The sequence below is a fragment of the Porites lutea genome, chromosome 1, assembly GCF_958299795.1.
Source record: "Porites lutea chromosome 1, jaPorLute2.1, whole genome shotgun sequence".
Lineage (NCBI taxonomy): Eukaryota > Metazoa > Cnidaria > Anthozoa > Scleractinia > Poritidae > Porites > Porites lutea.
In genome coordinates, this window is record NC_133201.1 from 33,053,057 (window position 1) to 33,073,599 (window position 20,543).

The window sequence follows — 20,543 nt, forward strand, 5'->3', positions numbered from 1 at the left end:
AAATACACTTCTACTCGTTTTTTTTTTTTAACTGTAAAAGTATCATGTTTAACAAAATTGCTTTAAATCAATCATATAACACAACTCTAAACAACGGACCACTTAGCTGACTAGAAAAGAAGTAGCCTCTCCCGCAGACATTCTTAGGCGTGCGTCACGCGTTCCTTCCCCACGAACGTTCGTAGGGAAGGAACGCGTGACGCACGCCTAAGAATGTTTGCGGGGGAGGCTAGAAAAGAAGTGGCTTTATTCCATTGAAATGGTCAAATCTTTTCTGTACTCAAGCTTTAGGGAAACGTACAGAGTTTCTGGTCTAAACTTAGGTCACAAGTCCTCCAGATAGTCAGACAATGGATAACGATATTCCATGATGTTTTTTTTATTTTTATTTTTATTTTTTTTTTGAGACGCTAAAAACTGATAAAGAAAAAACAAAACAAAAACTGCTCGCCTTCTTGAATTCATTCTATGCCAAACGTTGCACCACAACTTTGATTAATAAAAAGTCTGTTATAATCTACTTTTCTCACCATCGAGAATAAATTAGAACTGAATATTACAACAATGTCTCCTTGAATTCTAAGAAATTTCAAAACAGCAACAACTACATCGGTGACCAGGCCTTACTCTTGGTTGAGAGAGGCTTGGTAACCTGACGATGTTTCACATCTAAGAACTTCACGTAAGGCCATAGTGGCATACGTCGATGTGGGCAATGTAAACTCCATCTGAAGTGCCCAGTACTTTCCGTCTGCAACTGTCTGTGGTTCCTGGGTACCGTTGAGTCTGTCCATATCTGTCAGAGCCAGCGGTTGTTTCACGTCATTGTAACGAAGCCAACGCCAGCTCATAAGGCTTGGTTTGACGATCAGTTTTCTGCAAAGAAAATGAAAAACGCTCATTTAAGAAGTAGGAATAATGAAACGAGACGAAACACCACTGATGGCGCGCACGAAGTCATGAGAGAGTGCTATGGGTAACGACACGTGGATATTGGCGGTCAAATCGTCAGCTAGCCATCTGATCACTAAGTTTAATTGTTAAGTTTTAACAGCATAGATTTTTCTCGTTTCTATCGGACTATTTAATCTCCATCGGAAATACTAGCATTGTGAAAAAGAAACTTGATGAGAAAAATTATGTGGCACTAACTGGGCTTCGTAGTAAGTGCCCCCTTGGTAAATTTAAAACCAAGATGACCACCCATTATGTAAGCGCTCGGTTTCGACGGTTTTACAGGAAAATAGGACACTGTTAAGAGTCCAAACGCCAAGCGGCGCTTTCGTTTACGGTTTCCCTAATCACGAGAACGGTGGAAATGGTAAAAAAAAAACGGACTTCTACGCTCTTCACAATGACGATTTGGTAAACGAATATCATAAATAACGTGATACAAGAGTAAAGATGATGCTCGTACGTGATCTAAAATCAGTTGACCTGAAGTCACTTCATAGAGCCCAAACGCGTTCCCATGGGCCACGATACTCTAGCCCACTAAACGCCCTCTGGGAGGGAACGAGATTTCACTCAGCCGTCAATCATGTAAAAGTTATCCAATCAAAAGTCAAGAAGTTGTCACTGTCGTCATTATAAGTATATTCCATGTTTAATTTGCCCCTTTATTTCTGCTCTACCGCATTCCAGAACGATTCGTTCCCTAAAATCTGTCTCGTATAATGCTAGTGTTGCTCTTCTTAGCTGCACTGTTCTCAGTGCAGCAGTCTTCAGCTGAGACCAAGGTAAGAAAATTCTAACTCTATATTTCACAACCTGGATAAATGTATATGCTACCACAACATTATAGCATGGAATTCCTTTATGGGCTACTGTACATAATCCTCGAAGGATAGTTCTTCAGAAGGCTCTTATCTACATGTAGTTAAGTTATCAACTCTCGCGAAAATTATCAAGATATTACGTAAAACAATGAAACTATCATAGTTGCTATTAGTTGCAGACTTAATGGGTTTAGTTTTAGGTAAGAAAATTACCTTTCTTCGTCGCACTTTTCAGTATACACACCCGACCCAACAATGAGTTAGAAACATGTTACATTAAACGGTAAATATTTCTATAGTTCACTACAATATTTCTCACAAAATCGCGAAATTTAAAACTCCCGAAAACAGCCTTTCAGTTTTTGTTTATAAAGTTAGTGGGGACTAGAAATACCCGTTTCTCTGCATGTCAAACTGCATATTTCGCAACTTACAATCAAAGGCCAAGACCTTTACATCATCACACTGAAAAAGCCCACGCAACACGTAAAATGTATCCAATTTCCCAGACACACGCTTACACATTAACTGAATCCCAGGGGGGGGCGGGGGGAAGAAGGGTACCCCCAGAAAAATTCGGTGGGGGTGTGCAGCACGCTTTCTGAAACCCTTACCCTATTTCCGACCGAAATCTGTTATTTATCCTACCCTATTTCAGACCTGACGCGTGACCGGAGCGCGTGACAAAACGTCACGGCACGTAAACGGTTGACGTAAACATTACAAGGGAAATGGTCTTATCGCCTAATGATGAAGAAGTAGCCTCATCTAAAAAACATACCCAATTCAAGACAAGCATGTACAAACCATACCCTATTTCAAACCAAAATGGTCGAAATTAATACCCTATTTCAGACCAAAACAGCTAAAAAAACATACCCTTTGGCGCCGCACATACCTATATAGCCTATATAAGGGGGTACCCCCAACATAAGGGCACCACAAACAAGCAATCATTTCGCCGTCAAGCTTGGTTAATCCAGCTGAAACTTGCCGACGCAAAATGTCCGATGCGAGAAGGACAGTTTTAATACGAGTTTTAACGACAGAATTGTTCAACGCAGTTAATGAAGCCTAACACCCTTAAGTCAACAACGCTTACAGTGTATCGTCACAAGGTTGCCGCGCATACTTATAATACATTGTAATTACAATTTGCACTAAAACTTGTACTTTTTGTTCCAGGAAAAAATTCCTTACTACCAGCTGTTTACACCCATGAAGTTAGTGAATGCAGCAAGCTTTATCTACCATCAACATACCGTGACTGCCACTAAACTGACCTTCCTGAGCGCACCAGTGAATTTCGCTCGCCTCATGCAAGTACCACTTATTCCAGCAGAAACGCTAAATGCCGATGCAAACCTTGTTATAAAGATGATCATCGGGACTGACATTGATATCGGTCAGGGAGAAAGCGATCCCTCGTACGTGATTTCCGACGGTCAGTTTTTTGTTGGTGTTCATATTCGCGACAAAAACAATTACAAAAATGCGTCTCCTTGTGATCCAGTCGAAGGAAGCAGCGGCAACACAATGGGTAGTGATCGTCGTAATGGCTCGCCTTTGCCGAAGCCTGCCGAGTCTTACTACCCGGGAAGGGTCGAGACCAAGCTAAGCCTATCTGACCGGTGGGGAACCTGTTTTACTTCCCACGATGGCGGCTTCAGCAGTGAGATGATTTTTCAACACAAGCTGAATCCTCAAAAAGGCCTATTTCTGGAAATATACGCTGATGCCAGCAACGAAAAAGTCGGCATCAAGTACATTGAAGTGAGCATCGTGCGGGAAGGCTGACTGAAAGGACATGCCTAATTCATCCTATGTTACTGAAATGCGATTGACTTGATTCCTTAGTGAAACAAAAAAAATAAAAATATAAGAAAAGAAATTTGTAAAAGCCGATGCAGACCTGTGAAAACTATACCAAATTGAGTTGTGAATCATTCTTTAAAAATAGTATGATTGGGAATACACAATAAATATGTTTTGCATTACAACTGTTATTAGCAACTGAATGACGATTTTGGAAAAATCCACCTTTCAACTGTGGCAAAAAATTCGGCTAAAGCAGAAACGAAAATCGCATTTAGTTGACTTTCCCTCAGAATGACTTGAATTCAAAAAGAAGGGCGACTTCTTCAAGGGTTTCACCCCGGTAAGGGTTGGTGTTATCGAATATAATCAAACATGAAGGTTGTAAGAAAAATCGAGGAAAATGAGTTTTTGATTGTAAAACAAATTCTCCTCACTACACCAATGGAAATGTATGGAGAACAATGTGGGGAAAATGCGTGCTCATATAGAGCAATTATTAGATGTGGCTGAGTTATAATATGAATAATTATGCAGACCGAGGAGGCGGATAACACCCTCCAAGATCTGCCTAATTCTCTACATGTATCATTCAAAGGCCGAATTTAATAATTGTTGCAGTTATTATTCATTCAACATATTTCCAACTTAATAAAGCGTGCTTACCTCGATCTACGTAAAGATCCCGTATTCATATCATTGGTCTATTCCTCGGGAATCTCAGGATATGAAGGGACGTTTAGTCTAGCAGAAATTCTTTAAATAGCAATTGTTAACTGTTGAGTGGTATTTTTGCGAACGAGTGAAATCTTCTCCAGCCCTGGTAAAAACAGCTGACCTACCGCGCCTTCTGCTGCCCTATTTCTGTTGACGTCACTTCAGTACAATTGACCACTCCAGAAAACACCATAACGTACAGTAATACTGTTTGTTGGTCACTCCAAAATTTTGCATAAGCATTATCTGCCGTTTCTCTTGGGAGTTAAAATGGCTCCAAGAGAAACTGAAAACAATGCTTAAGCAAAATTTTGGAGTGACCAACAAACAGTATTATGGTATGTTATGGTGTTTTCTGGAGTGGTCAATTAGCGTGGATTGTATTAAGGCCGCCAAACATCTTCCAAACTTGGTCAACGCTAGCTGGTTTTAAACAATAAGCCAAGGGATTTATGCCAATCCGAAACAGGAATATTTTGAATGAATAAGAAGGGTTTTCATCATGGTTCCAATAAGATCAACTGACGTGATGCACCTGTGACGCCGCACTGAATGTCGAAATGTCGGTTACTGTAAAAAAAAAGCCCTATTCAAGACTACACTCAACCGTTCCACTTTTGTTAAGTAGACTTACCGATAAGCGCCAGACAGAGAATAATCTTTCACTTTATGCCGCATGTTACTGATGTCCAATCCATCATCAGCCATGATTTTCTTGTAGTGATCTTTCATGTGGTTGTCTGGGTAAACAACATCGTAACCAGGAAGTGGAAGAACGACGTCATGAATGGTGTACTGCCCGGATGTTAGATGCTCTTCCGTTAGTACAGTGACCGCGGTGCGACTGGGTTCGGAAATGAAGTCCACCACATCTTCCACTTGGAGATTGTCTGCAATAACAGTGTAGTTAGGGTTTTTAAACAAGTTGACTTATCTCGAACAGCGCTCAAGCTGGCTTCATTGGCAAAGTTTCCGAGCGGGAAACATTAGCGGGTTTAAGCAAAGAAAATATTAACGTCCCAGACGTTTATAATGCATTTCCAATGTTCTTGATAAGTGTTTGGAATGCGATATACCACATACAGTAAAAAAACTGACAAGGAAAGAGTAGTCAACCGTCTTAAAGGTAGGCACTGTTGGGACCTTGACTAAGAGAGGTTATCAACTCCGGTGCGCCCATTTTAAGGAAGCTCACCTCCGTAAAAGTCGCACAATATGTGGTAATCAGTGCACTCTGTAGTCCTTTTCAAATTTTCTAAGATTAAAATATCAGTCGTATCGAGATTTTATTTGCGCCGCATTCAATTGTCATTTGAAGCTAAAGCAAAGTCCTGTGGTTGAATCGCTGGTTGGGGAGAGCATCCAACATCAAATAGAGGCAGTAAAATTTATGAAATGTGTTTTGGTAAATTTCAAAAAAAGTTCAAGTTGTAGTAACCTGAGATCAGGGTCAATTTTAGTTTTGTTTCGCTTTGTAAATAACATTCCGGCGGGCAAAGCGAAACGAAAAGGGATTTTTTAGCGGTAGCCGTTAGAGAGAATGTATGAGAACCGCTAACATTGCGCCTGATCTCAGGTTAAAGTTGTAGTCATGCAGTGACAAGACAAGCAACAAAATTGTGATGCACTTGCAAAGATGAAGTTTGACTGTTTTATTTCTCCTTCAACTCGTTTCTTGGACATCGAGGTTGACATTACGGTCCTATTTCTTGTTTGTGGTACAAACGTTACTGAGAACGTACCGGTCAGCTATTGGCCAAAACGCCATTTGCAAGATCGCGTCATTTTACTACTACTACCAAAATCCATTTCGTTTTTCCTTTCACATTAAATTTGGTAATCCCAGCGAGGTTTAAAACAACAAAAGCGCTCATTTGAACAAGAAAGCAAAACACTGAAGTATTCTGGTATTAGTAGTCGTAACAGTAAAATGACGTCATCGCGTAAATGGCATATTACTTTCCCCTGTCCCTAGTAACAGTCCCAGGGGTCTTTGCGAAAGCAACTCGACTCAGCTCTCTTTTCCTTTCTAAGGGCCTGTTTACATGGAGGTGGGGGGTAACCCGCTTACATGGGGTAACCGGCCTGTCCATATAACCTCTCATTTTAACGTGATCACGTTTACATGTTAGGTGGGGTGATCCGCCGCATCTTACCTCACCTACCTGGGGTCCCCCACCTTCATGTAAACAGGCCCTTAAGCACCGAATTACTAAGGAGAAGTGACAGATAACATTAAATAGAAAAAACAAAACAAAGAGAAATCGAACAAAAATGGGATCATAAACGAGATAATTTGATCAAAATCTAGTACATCAAGTAATAGAAAGTTTCTGATACCCACCACTGTTAACTGTACAATCAGTTGACTTCTTTGATGTCACTACAAGGTCTCCTTTGACAGGTTGCAATCCATAGTCCTAATAAAGTGTAAACAAATATGAGCCTTCTCCAGGCGTTCAGATAGTGAAGTGCGGCGTCATTAATTTGGCCATTTGCATGATGGCATCATTTTACTACTACTACTAGAATCCTTTTCGTTTTTCCTTTCATATTCAAATTCGGTAAGGTCTAATTTGCACAAGAAAGCAAACTTCCGAAGGATTCCGGTCGAAGTAGTAAAAAGACGTCATCATGAAAATGGCCTTTTGCAACGTTTTAACAATCTGACCGTCTTGAGCTGGCTGAAAAATATTGGCATTAACAATAATTTCCTGCTCAGCAGAGATCACAAGGTCGTTGGCCAAGGTGGCCATTCCATATTTGTTCCTCAACCATTTCACATAGCTGGTCCAAAATCCGTGTTTTCATTTGAATTTCGACGATGCGTATCTTACCGATAATAGACAACGTCACAAATACCTTAATACGTTTAGAGGCCATGGAGTTCCACACATAGCTCTGATAGGCATGAACATACATGAGTCTTGTGTTCCTGGAGATACTCTGCAAAGCATTGACCAGTCCTGATGGGCCATGTCTAACCAAACCCTGTAAGAGATCACTCTCTATACACTTCCCCCTGGGGATCTTTTTCAGAGTTTCTTTGGCATTCTTAGTGTCCTTCCAATGCTGACGAGCTGTTCTTAAGTCATCTGGTTCCCCATCACGTGGATTAAGAAGGAGATCAATCGCTTCTGACCATTTGCTTAGAAGCAATGCAAGACCTGGAAGTGTTGTATTAAAAACATGTATGGTTACAGTGGCAGATCCAGGGGAGGCCCCCCCCCCCCCCCCCACACACACACACACACCCTTACTTTTGGACCAAACTGCTCCCCCCTTATCTCAAGGTCTGGATCTGGCACTGGGTTAGAAAGTGAAGTGAGCTCCTCCCTCAAAACAGGAGAACTATTGATAGAAATGTGATGGTGAATTTTAAGCTTGGTGAATAGACGAGGAAGATGTTATTCAGTCAATGAACAAGGCAGCTTGGAAGAAAACATCCGCATACACCCAACAGGAGTTAAACCTGCAAGTAGGGCCTTCTGGTTTACTAGTCCCAATGCTCTACCACTGAGCCACAGAAGACTGGTAGGAGCTAAGGCTACTAAACTAGGTTCATGTGACAAACATCCTACATACTGCTAGGATTAGTATATTAGTGATTTTGTTACAAATAGTTATGGTGAGTCCTGGAACTTATCTTGTGAAAAATCATGAGTCCCTGTTAAAAAAAATGAGTCTGAAATTAAAAATGCTTGGGCCTTTATGTAACCAGACAGTTAATCTGAAGACAGACTCCAAAACTCCCTATTACAGTACACTGAAATTAAAATATAGTCCTTCTATTTTAAAGCACAACAAAGGCTAAAAGAAATATGCATCATTAAACAACAACCATAATAACTGCAACAAACATTATGCCAACAAGCCGGCCAGATATTTCTACAAAATAATTAATATTCATTTTCAGATCAATCCATCAATCTTTGCATCCTACAGGATGCATGCCATGAATTGTTTTGGGCCTTTGGGGATTTTAATATGTCAATGATAAAGGACGTACAGGTAACAAAATCATTGGAATATCGCTAAGCTCTTAGTCAGTGACACAGGCTACTTGAAAGAAAAAAATCCAAGTACTCCCTATGACCCTCTTGTTAAGTAGCCCACATGCTGTACCAAAAAGCAACAAGGGACTTGTACGAGCTACTTGTGAGGCCACTAAACTAGGTTCATGTAACAAACATCCTGCTTATGTTCAATGATGGGAATGTGACGGCATCCCGACTAGTAACCAGAAGGTCACAGGTTCGATTCCTAATGGAAGTACTCTGTCACTATTTCTACCAAACCACCTGTGGCATGTGTAACTGACTTAATAACATCTTTCTCGGGAGCACTGTTGTGCCACAGTCACTTGGGAACAGATTCAATGCAATATGGCATGAGGGCACAAACAGAACCCATTTTGAGGGGATTATTTTATTAGTAGTAACTTGTTCTCTCATGGTCATTTTATTGTCTCAAGGTAATGTGACAATGTGCAAGTGCATAGGGCAAAGTATCGCTGGTTTGCAAATGACATCATGGCGGCCATGTTAGTGGTCATGAACAAACTTAACTCCATTAATTTTTCAAGTAAATTATTTGTAAAAAGTAATTTCATTGACCACCAACATGACTGTCCCGTTGCCATGTGGCTACAACGTTACAAACAAGGTGACAAACCAACTGAAGAAAAAGAAAATATACTCATGCTTCTTCCCCAAACAATTAAGGCTTTTTAGCCTTCTTTCTCACCCAGGGTGGGGGAAGGGGGGGGGGGGGGGGGTTAATGACATGATAATGTGGGTTAGGGTACAAGGTGCTTGTTGTCTCAAAGAGAATTTGCATACATTACAGACATCTCACATATAGGTATCAATGAGGTTGTTCCTTGTGGCTGTGTGAAAGGAAATTAAAAAAAAGCAGAAGAAAAAAAACAACAACAAAACATAGTAGTTACCTATTTTATGTGTTGGAACTGATGTGGTTCCAAACCGCTGCAGACCAAAGTAGTTGATAAAACCATTGACCTTTAATGACTCCAAACTCTCCTCAATTGTACTATGATCTCCAGTAACATTGCGAAGTGTGACAATAAACTGATTTCCTGACAGAGAACCAAGTTTTAGAGGCTCTTTACAATATCTAAAGTTCCCAACACACAAATTCCTTAGGGTGCTGTTAAGATTCTGTAACTGTTCAGCCCTGACCCTGTACACAGAGACCCACTGAGTGGTGATAGCCCTACGATCTTTTGTTCCAGCATAACCAAACATGCCTGATTTGATCTTCAGGAGTTTACTCAACAGGTTGATAGCATCCATAGTGTCTTTGTTTTCCTTATAAAGGACAAACCAACAATAATTCTCAAGCTCTGATGGCCACCTTGTGCCTCTTCGATTGCCAGTAGAGTCTTGTTTATGGAAAACTCTAACTGCTTTTTGGCTACCAACATCAACTGTGTCACTGTCTAGAATAGACAAAAGAATTCTTATGATAAGTGTTGATTCTAAAACTGTAACTCAAGGAAATATTTTTGTTGCTTGCTGTGACTATAGGCTGGAAAAATGTATACATGTATGTTAAATATAAAGATGAATGCCTCAATAAAATAAAGTGAACTACAGGAATTCTTTAATGTTAAGACCAAATCAAAGTACATAATAATTATTGTATACCAGCAGGTGCTTTCAATAAAAAGTGAAGTAGCCAGCAGGTTTGAATAGAGTAACCGACTGTATCAACAATGGGCCATTAGTCCCGTTTTTCTAAGGGAAGGGGGGTGTCTGGGGAGTGACGTGGTTGCCCAGAAAATTTTGAAATTTCAAAGCCCTAAAATGCGATTTTCAGCTTTCTGGGGGCTAAATTGAGACAAAAGACCTTGTTTTTCATTCAAGAAAATGTAGCTTTCATAATTCAACTTTCGATTTATCAGTCACAATCAATTCCTACAAGCAAAGATCAAATGATGAGAACTAAATTACGTACTTTAGCACGTAAACAAATTCTGGGTAGACCTATAAAGAAACTTCTGAAAAATTGACTGAAATATAGCATTCACATGACTAAAGCATAACGTAAAAGCAGTGGGCCTTCATGAAAAAACATCATAATTGTACCTCTCTAAGACTACATGTAATACCCAAACAAAAATTAATTATTATTTTTCTCATCACCAGCAGCATGCAGTTTAAATATACTAACCAATAACAAACTGATTTTTGTTAGGGTATTTCACTAAAATACTAACAAAGGAACCCTGACCTATTTCTTAACCCTCAGTTTTTTAATGCCCCATAATTTCAATCAAAACCTTCTTCCCTTTCAAGTCACACAGTGTCCCAGATTTTTCAAACCCTCCAGAAATAGGGCTAATTTCTTTTTCCCAGAGAGGTTAAAAAAACTCAGGATTCTTGAAACTGGACTAATTTTCCCTACCATTTCCCTACCCATTATTTGTACATGATTATGGAAGTTACACATCTGAATATAGAAAAGGGACTTCAAGGAATATTATTAGGAGGAGAAGGAAAATGAATGGGCATAGTAAGCATAATTAGCAGAGCATGAAAAACAGTGTACAATTAAGAAAGGTCACCTTGCTGCGCTTTTTAAAAACACATGAATTCTGCATTTCAAAAGCTGCCTTCACAATTTCGTTTTTTGCTGCTGTCAGTCGTAATTACAATCACCAGCAATGAAGCTTGAAACACAGAAACACACAAAACAGATCGAAATCCACCTATCACAAATCAATTTTGAACCCATTGAAGCAAACTTCTAATTCCTAAGGGGTTCACTTAGATGATTGACAGCAGCGAAGAACACAAAAATCAGCTGGCTTTTGAACTTCAGAATTCACGTGTTTTTGAAAAGCGCGGTTAAGTGTAGAAAGGAAAGCTGGGGACATATTAGTGAAATGCAACCTTGTCTTCATGGCCACTCCTCTGCCCCTCCTTTCTCACTCTGAGAGGGAGAGAGAGATGACTCTCGGAGGGGAGCAAGATACATCAAAAAGGCTGTTGTGGTTCAATTTTGTGGTTGGTTTAATCTTTTTTTCTTTGTTACAACCTGATTAACATACATTACCATACTCCAAAATAAAGCGAAATAAAATTTTCACCAAGGATAAACCACAACAAAGGCCAATCCTTATTTGCCTTTACAAATCCTGAAAGCAGAGGTCCTGCCATTTTTGTACAATGTTAAGCCTGTACCTGCAGGTTACCTCACCCTTAACAACCTCACCCCCCACCCCCACCCCCACCCCAACCTTCTCTCCGAGGGAAAAAAAAGAAAAAAAATCAAGGAGAAAGAAAGAAAAGAAAATGTATATATTATTGCAATATTTAATATAGATACCTAGAGCTGAGAAGTTTTCCCTGATTGCACGATGAACCAATCTCCTGTGATCTTTGTCATCATCAGGTGATAATGTCACTGACATTTTCTTTTCCTTATCATCGGCAACCGTCTTGATTTTGTCTTTATCCTCTTCGCTCAAAATATCAAGATCAAATTCTTTGCTCTTCTCATTTTGAGGAACCGACACATCTGTCAAACGCACAAGATTCCCTTTAAGATCTCGCTCGCTCACAATAAAATCAGCGTATCTTTGCTTGAGAACACCATGGAAGCCCGGTAAACTGCTGACAAATTCTAGAATTCCAACATCCTTTTCAGATACACTCACATATTTCAAACTCCCAGGTTTTGTTTTAGCAGAAACCTGACTTGGTTTTTTCTCGTCCTCATCGAAGATTTCCTCTGTTTTGTTAAGTTTATCATTTTGCACGTGTTCACCGACGTGTTGAACAGGGCAAGTCAACCATGCACTCTTTTCAGGATTTAATTTTTCTCTGCTTTCACATTGAGCCTGATTAGTCTTCAGTTCCTCATTCACACTTTGATTCCCAGTACTAGTTGACTCCAGGGATATTCTTGGACGTTTTGATTCAGGTTCAAAAACCCCTTGTTCATCTGCCATCTTGAAAGTGCGCCCGCAATCGATCTCACAGTCGATAATCGATAAATAGTCGATAAGTTGTCAAATTCTAAGTCCCAGTCTCCCTTCGGCTACACGCTGACTTCACTCCCAAGGTTCGTCCCGTTTATTTAAGATCATGTCCGCCTCTGAGAATACCACAATGAAAGCAGTTCTTTATAAGCCTGGAGGTGTGGAAAACCTATATACGGGTACAGTGGCGAAGCCTTCAGCAGAGAAAACTCAAGTATTAATCCGCGTTCGCTACTCAGCAATTAACCGAGCTGACACATTGCAGCGTCAAGGTCTTTACCCCCCTTTGCCAGGGGAATCTGAAATCTTAGGATTGGAAGTCTCTGGTTTGATAGAGGAGGTGGGCGATGAATGTGTTGGAAAATGGAAGTAAGTTCTTATGTAAAGCAGCTGGGAGATTAGACAAAATCAATCACTGATATGCTCAAAAAGCTTGTTGCTATATTTAGACACTCTTCAAAATACCCGCGGAAAATAAACTTGGGCGTCACAAAATTGGAATAAATTTAAACGGCTAAAGACAATTTTTGCCTGTTAAGACAATACTAGTTTACTAGTTCACTTGATTTTTAGCAATGGAAGGCGTTGTCAAAAATAATACCATTCTAGTCAGACTGTCCAAAGGAGAGGTAGATTGGACTTGTTGTTACCCATTGTAATCCCTGGAATGTAATGTTTGAGTAATTGGTATTAGATAAATGGTTTGAATTAAGGAGTCATATCTTAAATAACTGACATGTGAGCGTCCGGGTGAGTGTATTCCGTGTGGAACTACACTCGCAATGTCGACAATAAACGATAAATAAACAATCGATCACAGGTCTACATTCACCTAGACAATCATAGTCCACCCCTTGACAAATCAAGTCTGGTGAGAGCCTAGATCGCCTGGGATCCAGCTCAATCGACTCTCGATATGGCTACGCATATCGAGTTCCTTTCTTTAGTATCTACTTGTGCTGAAATGACTACAGTGTAGTTTGTATTAGTATGATCCAGTGTGAGAAGCATTGATGCATGAATGTGCAGTGATGCGGTGAAAGCGCCGTAAAAATAGAGAAAACGGGAGACTTTTGTCTAACTCTGGCTAAAATGTGATGAAGCAGATTATTATAGTTGAAGGGTTCAACCAGTAATCATTTTCACAAATAAAAAGAAAAGTAAAAGAGAAAGAAAACAAGTTGCAGATTTCAACACTGAATCGGGTCTTTTGCGCTAGCGAGTAACTATTGCAGTTTGAAAAACTGGGCATTAGTAAAATTTCGAGATCGGAGCACAGATCTTATTCCAGAATAAGGTTAATATAAAGATGATGAAGAAGTTATATAAAGGAGATGTCTTAACTACATGTTTAGTCGCTTTTTTCCCTGAATTTCTAGCAGAATCAGTTGCAGACATGTTGCGTTCCAAAACTTACCGCCGGTATGAGTCCGCCATTGTCTTTGTTTAAAATTCTCCCACTGAGAAAAAAATGCTGCATTGTTATTTCACATCGTGACTGCAAACAGTCTTTTATTTTTCTTCTTTTTTAATTCGCAAAATTTTACTTTTCCCTCACCGTGCGTGGCTCTGAGGTAAGAAGGACACCCGCATTATTTCACTGAGAAATTTCACTTCTGTCTAGGATCACCCACCCTAATAATTAATTGTGCACGCAAGGGCCAGCCCATGCTCTTTTTCAGTTCATTATTACATCTTTCATTGTGTGATTTCATTTTCACACTCCAGTGATAAATATAATTATGAGCAAAACCCTTATTCCTTTTATTTTTGTTTTCGCCATTGTCTAATTTACCTGAGAAGCAAGACAAGGCCAATATGCCTTAATTGGCTTCTTAGCTCGCTGATCACAAAACGAGCTGTAGCAGCTGTAAAGCAAATGTAACCATACCGGTGATGGCTACGAGCGTATGGCAAAAAAATCACTAGGCTCATAATTCCTGGTGTGCCTTAACCTGCGATCGGGCGTCCTTTTTTCGGGCATAGCGCGAAAGTCGGCGGACGGGTAAAGGGGAAAAAGAACGCCCCTTTTTGCCTCGCCTAAGAACCGCCTGATCGTAGGTTGGGTCTGCAAGTATTTGCTAAAAACGGAGAAAAACCGGGGCTGGATGTGCGTGAACGGAGAGGTAATATTTAAGGGTTTCTCCTCAGTTATCATTTCCGAGCCACCTCAAGCGAAACATTTACTCTAAAACGGCCTCACACTTCAGTTCTCGTATATCTCTCTGTAATCGCTTCTATCGTCTAAACGCGACGCGACTTTACGACGGCGACGGCGACGGCGACGGCACCGACAACGTCAAAAAGCGATAGGTTTATTGAGCAAAACAACAATTTTGAACGTGCATCACTCTTTTATCTATATTTCTGGCTGTCACTGCACGACTACGATGTGAAAATGCCTAATTTTACCTTTCATGGAGTACACGTAAACAAGCGACGAAGAATTTGCGTTTCACTTTCCAAACTTAAAGGAGGTCCCAAAGAAATCAGCTTCAGGGAAATTCCCAACATTTGACATTTTCAGCGAACTGGAATAAAGGCGAAAAATTGAGAAAAAACGCGAATTCATCACTTTTAAAGTGATGTTCTCGCTGCGGTCGCCGTCGTCGATGCAAAAACTCCTTATTAGCGAGCTTAAAAACGACGGCGATGGCTACACGAAAACGTCATCACTTAAAAAGTGAAATCACGCTGCTTCAAACTTTATCGCGCTTATTCCATGTCGTTCAGTTCGTCAAATGCCGGCTTCAAAATTTCTTGAGTTGAACTCTAAAAGACTGTATCGAAGTTCAGGAAAAGAAAAAGAAAGTCATTGTCTTGTGTTCATGTCCTCCACAAAACGTGGAATTGGGCAGTTTCACGTTGCAGTCCTGCGGAGACGGCAAACAGAATTATGTACAAACTAGAAAGAACGTATCTCTCCCTCGGTGTGGCGCTTAAGTTAAACCGGCTGCTGGGCGCGGTTGGAAACTTGCTCCCTTCTGGCCTCATAGCTCAGTTGGCAGGGAATTTATAATCCGGAGGTCGTTTGCCTCGCCTGTTCTCTAATTCCCTTTCAGGGTAGGGCTAAGGCTTAGTAGGGCCTATATATGGTCATACGGGCTTCACTTTATCGTCAGCTTTCTTTTAACTTGAGAGGTTTAATTCTAACGTAAGGGTCTAAGGGAAAGTTAAGTCAATGGCAGGTGATACGGAATGACCAACCATGCCTTTCTCGGTTATCTATAGACCTAGCCTCCCGCGCAGGCGTTTTTAGGGGAGCTCGTAGGAAGAAATACGAGCTCCCCTAAAAACGCCTGCGTGGGAGGCTACTATAGACCCGACTACAGGTGTTGTGTCGGAGTTGTACTCTTCCCTTAACCCTTTAAACCCTAAGAGTGATCAGCACCTAATTTCTCCTTGCAACATCAATGCTTTGTAACTGAGAATTACGGACATGATTGCAGAAGATAAATATGCTTGATATATTATCAATTTTTCCCCACTACTTCTGTAGGAAATGAATAGGAGCAACAAATGAGAATTCAAGTTTTGATCTCTTAGGGTTTAAAAGGTTAAGTTTCCCTCCAAATCCGCCCTAACCAGGACAAACCAAGTGAAGAGAGCCGAATTTGTTCCGGTCTCATCCTAAGCATTGCTGCTGGTCTTTCTTCGCATTCAACCAGCAACCATTTCGCGAAATTTTACAGACTTTTGCTCACCATTCAAATGCCAGAAAAATCTTTCGCAACTTTACGGGGGAGCTATATCTTTCCTCTTATCTGATATATCACTCTCAAACCTTCAAAAATTTTGACGTCCTCTTTGTGTTGTTGGATTATCGCTCCTTTTGTTCTTCGCGGAAAGTTGAAAAAAAGAGGGATGCTCTACTGCCCGCTTAAATAGCATGACCCCGCGACTAGTTATCTAGTCTATTAACTCAGCCCTTCCAGTTTCCTTAGAGCGGTTTTCATTTGAGTGTCGAAAAGTAATTGGTTTTGCACTTTCTACACGATGCAATTGGCTTAAAAGATTCGCGCCACCTTTTCATCCAATCAGAAGTAAAACCAAAGCCAATTGTGACGCGCTCGCATGCATTTTCCCGCGCTTTGCGTCAGCCACATGTAATTACTTCGAGTTTTGATTGGTTCAATGTATTGTCTGTGTCCTATGTGATTGGCCAGAGTAATTACTTTGGTTTTGGTTTTACGACACTCAAACGAAAACCACTCTAGCTTCACAAAATAACTTTAGGCACTGTTACGTTCTTTTTTGTAGGAAAGGTGACCAAGTTATGGCCTTGTTAGGAGGTAAGGAATGCTAACAGTCTGAAATACACAATCATTATATTGATTATAGGTTTCTGGGAAACTGCTCACCTACCCCTCCCCTGAGCCAACATTAACACTAACTTCTCACTAAGGGCAAAATGTTAGCTTTGGGAAGGGGTAGTTGGGCGGTTTCCCAACAAATCAAAAACAAAGAACCAAATAAACTATTGCTTCCTTCAAACACCTGGCTCATGGTGTTGCTACGTTTACTCTTCCTATGATAATCATGCAATTATTTATTGGACATCTAAATTTGTTATGTAAAGTCCATTTTCATTCTTCTAGCAACAGATTTACAGAATCAGCAGTAACCTGTTCTAAACAAAACACGGACGAGATCAAATCAACCTCTTTACCCTCGAAATGATAAAAACTTTGATCCGATCACATCCGATCCAGTTATTAGTTATTAATAAGGAGGGCGCAGGATATAGACGGCAGTGAAAACATCATTTACAACTTCAACTTCAACTTTATTTCATAAGACTATTGGTTACAATAGACTGGCCCGCAAAATAGCAATTGCTAATCTAGGCGGACCAGTTAAAAGAAAAATAAACTGAAAGGAAAAGAAGGGAAAAGGAAAAGGAAGGAAAAAACTACAATTTTAAGTTACAATAAATAATATTCTATCACAGTTTTATTTTAATTACATTAAATCTGAACTAGCAAACAAACAAATACATTAAGTGCATTTGCATTCTTTAAAAATTTACGGCCGTTACTGTAACTGACTCAATTAGTGAGATGAAGGCAAGTTTTCTTGGAGTTGAATTTAGAGAGCACGTCAAAGGGTAAAAAGAGAGAGGAGAAAAATGTCGTCGAACGTTTAAGTCCTCTAAAAAATGTCACATTTATGGAAGTTCGACGTTTTAGTCGTGCAGTCACAACGATGAAATGTACAAAAAAGCGTGATGCACGTGTAGCGTTGTTTTGGCGACCCCGTTACCGTCACCGTCGTTGTAGCCTGCGCCACAGACGAAACTAAGCCTCTGGTTAAGTCCGTGAGCGAATCAGCGCGGAAATCCTTGTTCTGGGTCCCAGCTGTTTACCAGGATTTGAGTACGCGCCATGATTGGTCTGTTAAAAAAGCCATTGTTGATTTGCCAATTAGGACGAAAGAAAATTCGAAACGCGCTTCCGGTAATTAGTTGAGTCCGTCGGGGGTCCAGAACAAGGAAATCGGTACTGCCTCTAGTCTCCTTCGCAGCCGTTATTAGGGTCGTCACGCAACGCTCCTCCCCACTAGTTAGTGCTGCATCGCACTAACCAAGGTTAAATTATGTCTCCAACACAGGCTACCGTCGTTGTTGCTTTTAAGGAACTCCCTACGTATTGTGAACAGCCTATCTAAACTACCTTCTAAAAATTTTTTTGGTTATTGCTTTTACAGGTGGAGGTTATGCTGAGTATGTGGCTGTTGATGAAGCACTTGTAATGCCTGTCCCAGACTCTTCCAAACTCTCGGATGCCGCGGCCATCCCTGAAGTTTGGTTAACAGCATATCAACTATTGCATTTTCTTGGCAAAGTTAAAAGCGGCGAAGTAGTATTAATCCATGCCGGGGGCAGTGGCGTTGGTACTGCTCTGGTACAACTGTCAAGGTTAGCTGGAGCAAGGCCTTTTGTTACTGCAGGATCAGAGGAAAAGATTAAGATGGCTGAGTCACTAGGAGCTGAAGGAGGTTTCAACTACAAAACAGGAAATTTCTCCGGTTGGGTGGAAAATGTTACAAATGGTACTTGATGTTGTTAACTTGTAATGGTAATAGGACTGAGTGGAGTCCAATTCGGTCTGTAATCATACGAGTGATTAACAAAATCGCACGACTGCCTAGCGGGAGTCCGATTTGTTTAATCACGAGTATGATTTCAGACCGAATTGGACGACACGAAGTTCTGTTACCAATTAATCATAACTATAACAAAATTTGTTATATTTTAGACTTTTTTCTAATTAAAACACAAGAAATTCCTAGAGTTTTTTTTTTCCAAGCAGTGAAAAAAGGCCATTTAAGCACGCGTGTGCGATGGCGCGTACTGTCCCATTACACCGTCCTATTAGTGCTAAAATCAGAACAGTTGATAGCCAATCAGATTTTGAGGATTTTGTAACAGTTATGATTAAGGATGAACAAAAGTAAAATCGTGGTGTTGTGACCTCCTCAGATACCGTGGGTGCCAGAGACTTTTTTCTCACTTGTGGTGGAATACTTCGGTTTTGCTTGCAGGCTGACAGGTGACTTGATCGAAACAAGGAATGACGCTTGAAAAGCCTCTGGCATCTAGTGTATTCTTGAGATTGCAACTCTGAGAAACTGAGCCTGTATGCAGATGTACCCTACCCCGCTTAATGGACACCTCAGTATTATGCACAGTTAGCTTTGTCTCTGAAGAAAGACAGCCCTCACATTTCCTCTAAATTCAACCTGCTCAGTACGGAAACCCCGTTAACAAGGACACTTTCTGTGGTCCCCATAGTGTCCGTACTAACAAGGTGTGACCGTATCATATTATGTTTCTGTCTCAAGAGCCTGTTCTTGCTCCCATTTTTCCCTCACCCTGCGGAAATAATATATTTCAACCTATCTACGTTTTCTGTTTGTACAGTCCCATAGCATAGATTTAATGCTTTATCAATTCACTATACTTACCATTAATGCATGTATTCTCCCAGGTCAAGGGGCAAATGTGATCCTTGATTGTGTTGGAAGCTCATTTTGGGAACAGAATATAAAGAGTCTTGCTGTTGATGGTCGTTGGATCTTGTATGGATTGTTGGGCGGTAATAATGTCTCAGGTAACCTCCTTGGACCTGTCCTCAAGAAGAGAGTTTCACTTATAGGAACAACACTCAAGAGTAGACCACTTGCTGTAAGTTATTATTCTCAGAAGTATTAGGATCAGAATAAAATGGAGCTAGAGAGAAAATCATAAAAAGAATCATCTTTTTAGTAAGATTCACGTGGTAACATATTTGTTAACCAGGCACCTGCACTGAAACTTAAAACCTAACAGACTCATGCATACCTCAATCCACTCACTAACCCCCTTCCCGCCCACTTTTAGAAAAAAACGTTTATTGCATCAAATTGTGCCGTGTAGGAGGGTTTTACCTGTTCGCTATGTTAATAATTTTTTCTTTGTCTCTGTGTGTGAAAAGCCAAGGGATGAGGGAATTTACGATCAACAACGGAAACAAGAACATCCCTAAAAACTGAATTTGCGTTCTTTTAGTCATACTTTGTCAAAGTAGGTGAACCCTCCTGAAGTTTAATTCTAAGCGACTCTATCCAAGTTCAAACCTGTACAAACTGTACTGAAGTGGTGGAAGGGAGCGTGTACCACTTTTCAATACCTATGGTGCCTCACTGTACTTTTTGATCATTTTGCAGTACAAAAAAGAGCTGGTAGAGGAGTTTTCAGACAGAATTGTTCCACAGTTTGCAAATGGGACACTCAAGACTATTGTGGATTCAGTTTTCACCATAGATGAAATCCAGCTTGCTCACAAAAGAATGGAGTCTAATGAAAATATCGGCAAAATAGTTTTACAAATAATGTAAGACTGTCAAATATGACCTTTAGCCAAGAAGAGTCAACTTTAATTTCTCCATTTTTTTTCCAATCGTTATCGTTATTTTTTTTATTTATATATTTATGATTGCTTTGATTGTACATATAGCTCAAGAAAGGAATTTTGTTAAGTACCCAAAAAGAATCGCAAATAGTGAGAGAGACTTTGCCAGCAGCACTGTAAACTTATTTCCTTGGCCACTTACTAAAGGGAGCTTATTAATAGTAACAATGACAGTGGTGGCAACAAATTGAAGCAACATAGGTTTAACAAGCAAGACAACAACTCTGTACCTGCATGACGTATGCATACGTTTTCAGTTGCTTTCCAGAACAG

At 40.3% G+C, this 20,543-nt stretch overlaps 3 protein-coding genes across 3 annotated transcripts; 2 read left to right on the plus strand and 1 right to left on the minus strand.

Moving 5' to 3' along the window:
• Positions 1 to 394: 394 nt before the first annotated feature.
• On the minus strand, positions 395 to 12,288 carry LOC140928217 (pseudouridylate synthase 7 homolog). The gene is made up of 6 exons (XM_073377938.1): positions 11,664 to 12,288; positions 9,262 to 9,771; positions 7,173 to 7,477; positions 6,655 to 6,730; positions 4,945 to 5,200; positions 395 to 876 (listed from the first exon to the last, which is right to left on the minus strand). Exons 1-6 carry the CDS (start codon positions 12,286 to 12,288, stop codon positions 624 to 626), a joined length of 2,025 nt encoding a protein of 674 aa, XP_073234039.1. The 3' UTR covers positions 395 to 623.
• LOC140948754 (uncharacterized) lies at positions 1,677 to 3,720 on the plus strand. Its single transcript, XM_073398026.1, has 2 exons — positions 1,677 to 1,739; positions 2,964 to 3,720. Exons 1-2 carry the CDS (start codon positions 1,677 to 1,679, stop codon positions 3,573 to 3,575), a joined length of 675 nt encoding a protein of 224 aa, XP_073254127.1. The 3' UTR covers positions 3,576 to 3,720.
• Positions 12,289 to 12,427: 139 nt separating the features above from the next.
• Positions 12,428 to 20,196, plus strand: LOC140928225 (quinone oxidoreductase PIG3-like). The gene is made up of 5 exons (XM_073377950.1): positions 12,428 to 12,687; positions 16,579 to 16,610; positions 18,025 to 18,369; positions 19,308 to 19,504; positions 20,026 to 20,196. The coding sequence occupies exons 1-5, from the start codon at positions 12,449 to 12,451 to the stop codon at positions 20,194 to 20,196; spliced, it is 984 nt and encodes a 327-aa protein (XP_073234051.1). The 5' UTR covers positions 12,428 to 12,448.
• Positions 20,197 to 20,543: the final 347 nt, after the last annotated feature.